This window comes from Rhynchophorus ferrugineus, unplaced genomic scaffold, assembly GCF_030347505.1.
Source record: "Rhynchophorus ferrugineus isolate W39M unplaced genomic scaffold, kcgeb_rfMv2 rfM2, whole genome shotgun sequence".
Classification (NCBI taxonomy): domain Eukaryota; kingdom Metazoa; phylum Arthropoda; class Insecta; order Coleoptera; family Curculionidae; genus Rhynchophorus; species Rhynchophorus ferrugineus.
Genome location: NW_027472581.1, coordinates 83,952,513 through 83,964,224, shown reverse-complemented (window position 1 = coordinate 83,964,224; position 11,712 = coordinate 83,952,513). Strand labels below are relative to the sequence as shown.

The following is an 11,712-nucleotide window of genomic DNA, read 5'->3' as shown; positions in this document are numbered from 1 at the left end:
CAATAAAATATATTTAATGATATGATAATTTATTCTTTGAAGCAGTTATCAATTATTTTATGTATTTATATAGTTATATATATTTATATTGTCATAGTTATAGATCTATCTTATGTTTTGACATAATTCATCAATAGTTCTTTTAATGATTATAAATACTTTACTTTAACACAATTTATAAATTGTAAAAAATAATGTGCCTAATTGTGTTCATTATTGTTTTAATTAATATACAAATATGTATTACTTCACGTAATAATACATGCTTATTATTATAACATAAATGTAAATAAACATCCTATATACCTATAGTTGATGCTATGAAATTGCTGCAGTTCTGAATATAATCTAACTCATGATACTTTTTTATCATATTCAGTGATGCAGTAATTGAAAATTATTCATACCTTCTTAATTATTAAAACTTCACGACTATGCTATAAAATATATAAAAATCTTATGTTGTGTTTGTCCAGATCCTTATCCTAAATAGTTTCTATCTATCATATCCATGTATATATATATATATATATATATATATATATATATATATATATATATATATATATATATATATATATAGCCAATTTCCACTTATGAGGTGTAAATATGGGGTTTCACTGAAAATTCAAATCAACTAGTCAACAAACACTGCCAAAACAAAATTCTTCGACTAGTTGCCAATGCCTATCGCTACATTAGCAACGAAGAACTGTACGATGAACTGGAAATCAAATGGATTTCGCCTTGAAACACGAAAGAAGATTACTAAATCTAAACTACTACGAATATTAAGGTGAAAGCATTACAACTACTGGACAACGTGCAGGAAATCAGAAGATTGAAGCAAACCAAACCATTGGAACTTATAAAAAGTGTATACCTGTAGTGTAAATTATACCTTAAGTTATAATTTTATAATTGAGGAATATATATTGACGTGTTTATCTTGCACTCGCCTTGCTTGTGAATTAATCCAAGTACAAATGAAATGTAGTAATAAATTAATTTATAATTAAGATTGTACTAAGCATATCTTATAAGATGTTATCAAAAAAAGATCATTTAATGATTACAAATACATTACTTTAATATAATTTTTATGTTGCAAAAGAATGTGTTCGTTTTTGTTTTAATTAATATACAAATATATAATATTACATATCTATGATTATAACATAAGGGTAAATAAACATCATATATACCTATATATTGGATGCTATGGAAGTTGTTGGAGTTCTGAAAATAATCTTACTCATAATACTTTTGTTATAATATTCAGTGATATAGCAATTTAAACATTTTAATACTTTGCTGAACATTGAAACATAGTGGAAGTTAAATTTAATTAAATGAGATTTAAAAAATGTTAGTGAGTATTAGTTCTGAGATAGTTTGATATATTTTAGTATGTCTTAATATACAGATATTTATTATTTTATTTAATGATGTGTATACATTTCTGATTTTATATTGAAAATGTTGTGAAATCAAATTTTAGTAACATCATTTTTATCATGTGTAACTTAAGATGTTGTGGTCGTAATTTCGACCATAGGGCGATCACTATTACGTATGTATATTTGTGTTTCCGCAGGCCAATTGTATGAAATGTCCTGTTTTAAGCGCAAAAGCACAATTATATAGTCGCGAAGTAACGATAAAATAGAAAAAAAGTGACAAAAAAATTATATAATTATTTTATATACAATTAAAATATGATAATCAAATATATTTATATATATTGTAATTTTGGGGAATGAGGATAGAGCAAGGTAATAACGTAGGGATGAAACGAGATATTTACATCGCTGTCGAGCTCTACGTTCCCATGTGCAGCGACTCGTTGTAGAAATAGTGGAGGGGATGACGTGCTACCTGTAAAAACTGAATGAAACAACATTAACGCATCCACTAAGCGTCCAGTTGTCGTTTGCGGTGCATCTAGTGGGCTGTTTCGTTAGTTTCGCGGCTTACCGCCAGATAGTTGATTGTTTCTGAGTGCGTGCTGTGCTTTAACCATATCCTCATCGTCATGGAGAGTTATTCGAGCGAGGGAATATGCAAGATCATCATCTTGGAATCGAAACAGCAACGTCTGTTTCATCCAAAACTGCATCAAAACTTCCTGGAGCGAATCGCCGTCCACAAGAAAGCGTCGAGAGCTTCGTCGATCAAACGCTGTTTGTTCGGCAAGGCCAACCCGGACGATACCAAGAGACTGTTGCAGCAACAGTACCGGAAAGATCAGCAAAGGTTTCTCGATAAGTTCGGTTTCGACATCAAGACCATCGAGGAACTGGAGAATTGCAAGGACGACGTGCGGGAGAACATCGAAAATGACCGTAACGGACAGAACAGGGAGTTGAGATCAAGCGACTGCAATTTCTTCGACGGTCCGACGAAGAACTTCGGCAGGAAAGTGTTGAAGGCACGAAGAAAAGTAGTTTTCAATAGTATCCAAGCGGATCAAAGCCAAAAATTCATAACTGGTAAGTTACTTATACATTTTTTTAAATATTTGATAGTCTCCTTTTTACCAACGAGGGTTTATCTGGACTGGACCTACTGTTTAGCGTGGGCTCCGAATCACAGTCCTCGGCATTAAGCCTACCGACTGGCGAGTGACCAACGTAGAAATCATCACAAAAGACATCCGGTTTTACCCAGCCTGGTTACCGGCGTTACTGGGAATATTTTTCTTGTGCGATCCTACAATTTTGCCTAGAATAATCACAAATAAAAATTGAAGTCCCCTTTACCATTACGCCAACCAAGCCAGCTTATTTGTTTTTACTCGTTCTTTTTTTGTATATGTACAAAATAATTTCTGTATAATAGCGTCGTAACTGTAAAAGTGATTGAATTTTTTTCGTTTTTCTTATGACTATCGATATTGGAACTCGAGTTTCGTGGCTAATATTCATCGATTTGTAAAGGTTTAGGATATCGTCTCTTCATAATAGTTCGGAGTATTCCGATATTGATTTTAATGTATTTTTAATTATTTTCTGACCTGGTATACGGCTTGTTATCTATAAATGACTTGATTAGACGTAAAACCTGTCCGTATTTGGGCGAAGTTTCCTTTCGTTATCTTCACCTAACTATATCCTCATTTTTTTGAACAAAATCAACAATTTGTTTGTAGTTTGCTTTTTGATAAGACACACATTTGTGTCAACAGTACCGCAGAACCATATAAAGTTGAAAATCGGGCGATTATCTCTCAATAAGGACCAACAGCTATTTATTTATAACGATAAATATTATTTCTGTTGACAATAGTGCAATGTACTTAACTAGAATTAATTAGTATTTAATGATCCAGCAATAATACGTTAAGGTTCACAATGATGCGTCGTCGCGTACTTTCTACGGCCATCATCATTAAAATTAAAACAATATCAGCTGAGGCATTACCTCATTTTTTCCGCTACCGTCGTGCGACCTTCGAAGCGTCTAGACGTCGAACGATGAACGAACTTTTTTACCAGGCAAATTTCGCGATATCCAAGCGGTTTTCTCCCGATTGTAGTCTTCGGTTATCTCCTTTCGACCATCAGAAGAGGAAATAATTGATTGTTTGCTGAACTACGAGTAACGGGTATCGAATCGATGGCGTTCCGCATCTACGGGCCTCGATATATTACGAACGCGGCGGTGAGTCATCTGGGGAGACACGGTTTGTGTGTCAAACGACTGGAATGAGTTCGTTGGATTTATTATTAAAATAGTGACTGCGAAAATTTAATTAGGAAGTGGTGTAGATTTGTTAAAAACCCATTTTATTGATTTTTTTCGATATATCGATTATTTTTTTGATGTTAATGTTGGTATGTTTATATTGATAATTTTAATATGTCAATTTTAATAATTATTTGAAATAGTTTTGATACTTGCTTTATGTGCTTATGCGGCTTATGGTCATGCCGACAGGACCTTCTCCTTCTTTTGCGATAGCCGCTGATTTGCATCCTGCTGGAGCATGGTCGTAAATTATGTTTCTGATTATTTGATAATTGTGATTTTCTTAAAAACAGGTTTGCAAAATCCGGAGGAAAATGATCCCAATCACGTCAGTAACCAGGATAAGACCGGATGTCTTCTGGGATGACCTTCAAGTTGGTTACTCGCTAGTCAGTATTTGTTATTTTTGTTATTTTCAAAGCAATGGATCAAAAATAATTTCGTATTTAAATTTTACACTGCTTCTTGATGGGAAAATACTGTTCAAACGAAGCAATGGCTTGAAAAGTGTTTTAAGGACTCATCAGAAACAACAATAAAATGTCGGTTTGCTGACTTGGTCGTACAGACACCGATGTCGCGGAATGCAGTGGACGTCCAAATGAGGTGGTAACACCAGAAAGTATAAAAAATCCACGAAATTATTTTTTTATATTACATGAGCATTTGACTGCTGTTCAAAGTGGGTGCCGGGTTTGCTCACCGTTGATAAAACAAGAACGTATTGATGGCCATGTTCAAATGTAACAAACAGGAATTTTTGTGTCGATATGTGATAATGGATGAAACATGGATCCATCACTTCACTCTGGAATCAAAACTATCGTCCTCTGAGTGGACAGCAACTGGTGACAGGCCTATTTTGAGGCAAAAGATAAATAAATGATCCTACAAAAGTGGTATTGAAATGTTAGAGCACTGCTGGACAGTTTAGACAGTGCAGTGCATGACTGTGTGACTCTTGATGGAGATTGTGATTGATGAATAAAACCAATTTTGAACAAAAAAACACATTTTGTTTGTTATGCTCGGGTACTTTTCAGTCCAGTTATACCCTAATTAGTAAAAAGGACAACAAAGTCTTGTTTTGTCAAAAAAATTATTTTAGAACTAGAATGGACCGAATGACCGTAGTTTGTCAGATTTTGTAGCTTAACATATAAACAACGAACTCGGCTCAATGTATTTATTTCAAAGATTCCAATCTGAATCCAACTGGCGTTTCTACACCAACTTATTGATCCATTGGGCGTTATGACTCATTATTTGGCATTGTTACAAGACGTAGGGGGAATCGAGAAAAGGGCTGATGCCTCAGGTACGGAGAATTCTCGTGTTGACTCATCGCCGTGTTACTTATTCAAAAAGAATGCGGCTGTCTCTCGTAAAAAACTCCTTTTCCCTGTATAAGTTCTAAATACTTCGAACGCCAGTCCGTCTTATCGGTTATTATGGCTTGTAAACAACCTACAGAAAGAGATATCCGCGGTGTTTACTCATCGACATAGAATAATATATTTCATTCCATATAAAAGGTCGTAATCAAGTTTTGCGATTCGAAAGTACCAGAGGTGACAAGCGGGAAATTAATAAAAATTATAAAAAATTATTTATGTACTATTTAACATTTGAATTAGGGATGTTGGCCGCGGATAAAATATCGATTTTTCTTTATATCGATATTTAAAAAATATCAACTCCAGTCCTACTTTTCTACACAAAATTCACTTGATAGCCGGGATGGTGATATCCCTAAATAAAAATCGATAATTACTCTACAACTAAAAGTTCGATACTGACTTTGCAGGTATCCATACTTTTTTGGCTAAATATATCGATTTTTTCGGCATTCCTAATTTGAATGTTTTATTAAGTCAAAGCCAGCTTGGTGGCGCAATGGTACAGCGACAGGACGGTCCTCCTACTGTTAGGATCGCGGGTTCGAATCCTGTTGAGGCATGGTCGTAAATTTAGTTTGTGATTGTTCTAGGCAAGAGTGTAAAATCCGACAAGGGAAATGATCCCAGTCACGCCAGTAACCAGGTTGGGTAAGACCGGATGTGTTCTGGGATGATTTCTAAAGTTGGTCACTCGCCAGTCGGTAGGCTCCATGCCGAGGACCGTGGTTCAGAGCCCACGTCACGCCAGAAATATAGATCACAAACTCATTGTTCAGACAACAAGTAGTAATCAGAAGGAGTAAGGTCTGGAGAATACGGCGGGTGGGGTAACACTTTAATCTGTTAACACATTTTAATGTTTTTAGGTATGTTTTCACCGGTTTTGCAACATGTGGTCTATAGTTCAGGCTAAAAGAATTATATTATTTTGTCTTGTGTTTTTTGTGCAGTAATGGGATCAAATGCGTCGAATATGGTCGAATTATATTTCCATTCATGGCGTCATTAGGTTTTAGAAGCTTACCAAGCTGATCTCATCAAATACAGAGCATTTGATTTGAGCCATAGATATTCGGTTTTGTCGTTGAATTTCATGCATGACCAGATATTCTCCAAGATTATTTTCGTTTTGAATTGTCGTAATGGATTAACTTTTCATCATCAGTAAAAATACGATGCAAAAGACCGTCCGTTTCATTGTCTGTTGTCATCAATTCATATGGCACACAATATCCAAGTTTTGGAACATTTCCGTGTTCTTCACGCGATTGGAAATTATTTAGTATGCTGCTCCCAACAATTATGCCTATTCTTCTTGCATTTTATACGTATCATTATCAAGTAATAGCTTTAATTCTTCGATTTCAATATTTTATGGCTATCTAGCTCTTTGTTTTCGGTATTACAATCACCACTTTCAAATCGTCGAAATCAGTATTCACATGTTGAAATCGATGAAGCATGGTTGCCGTAAGCTTCACACAGCATTGGATGACCTCAGATGTCTTTTTTCAAACTGCCATGCTATTTATTCGGTACAAATTCAGACATTTCCAACGCACTGAAACACATTTTTGTTTACACTTCCACGAAATAATACATACTGAAAAATTTAGCCTGTCAAGTGAGGCTTCAACATTGGTTACAAATGTACTCGGTGCGATTTAATACACAATTACAATATTTACATAATTAGAGGCGATATTAAACTTGATAAAGTTGATAAAGATCGATATTAGAACCTATGTTTTTTAAAATACAGTATCGAAACTAGGGATGTTGCGTAGAAATATCGATTTTGTTTAAAATATCTAATATTTTTTATTCTGACATCCCGAGTTCTAAATACTTCGTTTTACGAACACCAGTCCGTGTTATCGATTGTTATAATGTGTAAACAACCTGCTACAGAAAGCGATATCCGCGATGTTTACTCGACGATAAGCTGACGATGTTTACATCGCGTCCCGGACGATATCACCTAACAAAATGGAGGTGTTTTTCTCTCGATATCGCAATTGTTTCAGACAAACGGCGTGAGCTCGGTTGACTGATGTTCCCATAGAAATACGGTGCCCAGCACACATTCACATGAAAACTTAGCAAAGCGTGACTCCGTGCGGCCGAGATTTATATTCGATATTATGGTTGCTATTCAATTACGCAGAGCCCGACCGAAATGAGAATGTTCGCCGGGACGCGATAACTGTTTTTCTATCTAAACATTGGACAGACGACTTGTCCGTCTTCTGTTAGATTATAAGGAAACTCCTGAGAGTAACATCTGCCATATGACGGTGATGTCTGAGGTCAATGCGGCGGAAGAAATGGACCATATGCGACACTGTTAACGTGTAGCTCGTGTGGTCCATTAATAACATTATTTTGTTTATTTGCTTTGGAGGAAGCCGCCTGTATTTTTTGTGTTATATATACACATAATATACCGGATGATTTTTAGTCCATACTGTAAAAAAATAATTAAGAATGTGCTTTTTTAACTTATTTATTACATTGTTATTAGTCGTTCTCGACTAACCTACAGTTAATTTTTTAATGCATTTTTTGAATGCATCTCACTACAGTACATTACACAAGATCAAATTGTTTGATTCTTTTGAGTCTGTGTTATATTCTCGTGTTATCCAAGAGTTGTAATAATGTGATATTGACATGAGAACTCCTTGCGATTGTCTTGACTTCCTGAGTGACAGGTCAGTATCTGATGGTCTCGGAATAAACAATCAATCCTACAATATCTGAGTGTAACAATACTTCTTGGGACTTTGTTCTGGAAATCTTGTATTGTATTTATATTAGTTTTCGCGGAACATCACCATAATTTAATTCTGAAGTCCATATACGTTTTAACACTTGCTTGTATAGTAGCAATTTTTTATGTACTGATAATTAACTCCAGTTATTTCCTTTTCCTTATTACAATATCTTTTCAGCGAAGTTTTGCATCATCATTCATCATTTAGTGTTGTTACTATATGGAATTATTATTTTATATTTTTAATTATATAAATTGTCACTTGCCTGTTGTAACTTTCGTGTGACTTCTTAGCTATTGTCTCCGACAGCAATAATCCCAGTGGCATCAGCAAATGTAGCCACCGTTATCTTTTCTATTTGTAATATAGTACATGTGTCGTGTAAGTAAAGAATTGGCCCCAATATACTTCCTTATGGTACACCTGCTTTAGCTTCTTTTATTGCAGAGTAGGCTTCCTCTTGTTTCACTGTCAACATTCTGGCTGTAATGTACAATTTCACTAGTTCAGTGTATTGCTTCGATAACATTTTTTGTAGCTTATAAACAAGGCCGTCATGCGTCATACCTTATCGAAGATTTGTAGTACATCTAAGAATATTGCTGATCATACCTTTTTACCTTCAGAGGCTCTTTCGATTACGTCGATAGAATAACTATGCATCTGGTTAATTGTTGAGTGTTTGTTAATAAACCCAAACAAATGTGTCGGTTTTAGGCTTTTCATAGAGATTGCTAGATTCTTATTAGTTAATTTAAATACACTAGCTGGTGCAAAATAAATAAAATTTAATGCACTTTTGTTTTTTTTTAATTAAAATAAAATTGATAAAATGAATTTTATTACATTACTTAAATTAAACTAAAGGATTATTTTTGAGTAAAATAAGTAATGTAATAAAATTCATTTCATCAATTTTATTTTAATTAAAAAAAAACAAAAGTGCATTAAAAATTTATTTATTTTGCACTAGTTAATGTATTTAAATTAACAGCATCTAGCAAACTCTATGAAAAGCCTAAAACCGACACATCAGTTTGGGTTTATTAACAAACACTCAACAATTGACCAGATGCGTAGAATAACAGTTTTCCTTTATTAAAAACAATTCCTATAATTAACATTATGTTATTTATTCTATTTTATTTTGGAGGCTGTCGCTTTTTCTGTAAATTTAGTTAAATGTAATAAAGAAACTGATAATAACGATACTGTACATATAACTGATGATAAAACCACTAGACAATCTATTGTTCATTTTATCATATATTATTCATTTTATCATATGCTTCATAAAATCTGTTTCATAAAATTAATTTTATTATAAGACTTAGGAATAAAGGATGATTTTACTTAAAAATAGCTCTTTATTGTTGATATTATAATAAGCCAATTTACAACTGAACACATTATTTATTGTATTTTCTTAAGGAATGTCTTTCTTCTGTGAGTTTTTTTAAATATAATCAGAACCTGGAAGAGACATACAAATTCAATTAAAATCTAACAACGCCATCTGTTATCATTTATCTAAACATTATTTGTTATTAGAAGTTAATATAATATTATGTTTCTTTATTTTTACGAAGGTTTTGTTTTGTTTCAGATTTCTACCAATCGAGAAAGAGTGCGATGGTACTTGGTAACAAGAACCAATCGCAGGAGACTGTTCCGGCCGCGTCCAACCCAACCTGTTGAATTCCTGGAATCAGTCGGTCGTCATCCTAGATAGATGACCCACTCTAATTTAGAAGACTGTACATACTTAATTTATATTGATTCGTTCATACGGCAGCGAAGCCAAAGTATTAACTTATATAACAAAATATATGTAATATATATATTTATTATTATCTGTTTGCGGGAGAAAATGTCGTTGTTGTTGAAAAGAAAACGCGGTTTTATTCGAAATTGTACCTAGGCAATACAAAGTTCTAGTCTTGTATATTATTAGAGAGATATAAAAGAAATAAGATTGTACATATTGGATGAAAGTAAATGGTGGTAAAAACTTGTTGTTGTTTTACTGAACCTTTCAAACCCCCAACATCTCTTTTGAACCCTGATTTATTGATGCGAGTGGTTTTTGATAATCATTTTCCTCTATACATAACTATTAGCGCTAAAGTGAGTGTCTGCATTTATTTATCAGCGGTAAAAATTCAAAGTATTAATGTAAAAACTATTAAATTGGATATTTTTGATATTTCCATATATACAATGACATTATTGAGTTTTTCAGCATATATAGAGGATTATCCTAAAAGTTAAAAAAAAAACAATTTTCAACATTCCTTACTTTTGTGGCTGAAGGTTTTTTTTTGTTCTGGCCTAAAAACCAGGCGGTGGAATGCATGACGCATACCTGGTCGCGGAGACTTGCCCTGGAGTGACAAGTTGGACCGGGTTATGTGGGACTGCCTCTGGGCTTACCAATACACTAAACCGAAACCGTCTCACAGTTGACACCTGTGGATCGCTACTGCTACTGCATTAAATTTGGGGATATGGCACCCGCTGATCGGGCAGCCGTTATTGGGCACGAGGGCCCGGCGATTCTATTGATTCGCGGACCTGAGTTAACACACAACTGGATACCGTTGTATGGGGGCAAAAGTTATGACTGTAGCGACGGATGAGGTCGTTTCAGCCTGGAAAAGGGGGGGAGCTTGGCGGTGACGTGGTGCTAAGCTCCCAGCATGTCGACCAGCTCTCGAAGAAGCGCGTTTTCAAAAGAACTTAAGCTGAGTTGTTGTTGTGGAATGATTGAGACATGAAGTGCTTGATTTCTGGAGTGTCAGTTTCCCTATGAATATGATTATTTCTGACAAACCATGGAGCGTTTAATATTCTCCTGAGGAGCTTATTTTGGAAAACCGAAACCGAAAAACCCCGAACCTTTTTGGATTGCTTTCTGGATTTGGGAATGCCAACCGAACCGCCGGTCGAAGTAAAGACCTAGGTACGTGACGTTATCCAGCCATGGGATTATTGCGCTGTCGATCTTAAGTTGCGAGACGCGCAGTGCGTAACGCTTCTTATGGAATATGATGGCCTGGGTTTTCAGGGGGTTGATTTGCAACCTCCAGAATTTGAACCACTTGACCGCATGATCGAGCTGGTTCTGTAAACGTTCATGAATTGTAACTTCGAATCTGGCCGCCGTGAAGAAAACAGTGTCGTAAGCGTAAACGTAAGCGTCAATGTGCTCTTTTCTCGGCAGATTTGAAATAAAGAGGTTAAATAAGGCTGGGGCCAGCGGGGAACCTTGAGGTACGCCAGCGTGGATTTGTTTACGACTGGAAAGTGATTCCTGTGGCTGAATGCCATACTTTTAGAAACTTATTGTGTGGAGAAATATCTTAACTATCGGTTTTTTTTGATAACATCTTTATTAAATATGCTTAGTACAATCGTAATTATAAATTAATTTATTACTACATTTCATTTGTACTTGTATTTATTCACAAGTAAGACGAGTCTAAGATAAATACATCAATATATATTCCTCAATTATAAAATTATAATAACTTAGGTGATAGTTTACTCTAAAGGGTAAACTTTATATAAGCTCGTATAGTTTGGTTCGCTTCAATATCTTCTGATATCCTGCGCGTTGTCCAGTAGTTGTATTGCTTCCACGTTAGTATGATATACAAATATATTTGATTTCCAGGTCAATGTGCGGTCCTTCGTTAGTTTACGTAGCGATAGGCATTGGTTCTAATGTGTTTTTCTTTTTGTCTATCGTGATGTTGATGAATGAATTTCAAGACTTATTGGAC

The 11,712-nt window shown here is 34.7% G+C and overlaps 1 protein-coding gene across 1 annotated transcript; it reads left to right on the top strand.

The window, feature by feature from the left end:
* The first annotated feature begins 1,903 nt into the window (after window positions 1–1,903).
* LOC143190666 (uncharacterized) lies at window positions 1,904–9,938 on the top strand. The gene is made up of 2 exons (XM_076395162.1): window positions 1,904–2,492; window positions 9,534–9,938. The coding sequence occupies exons 1-2, from the start codon at window positions 2,036–2,038 to the stop codon at window positions 9,623–9,625; spliced, it is 549 nt and encodes a 182-aa protein (XP_076251277.1). The 5' UTR covers window positions 1,904–2,035; the 3' UTR covers window positions 9,626–9,938.
* The last annotated feature ends 1,774 nt before the right edge of the window (window positions 9,939–11,712 follow it).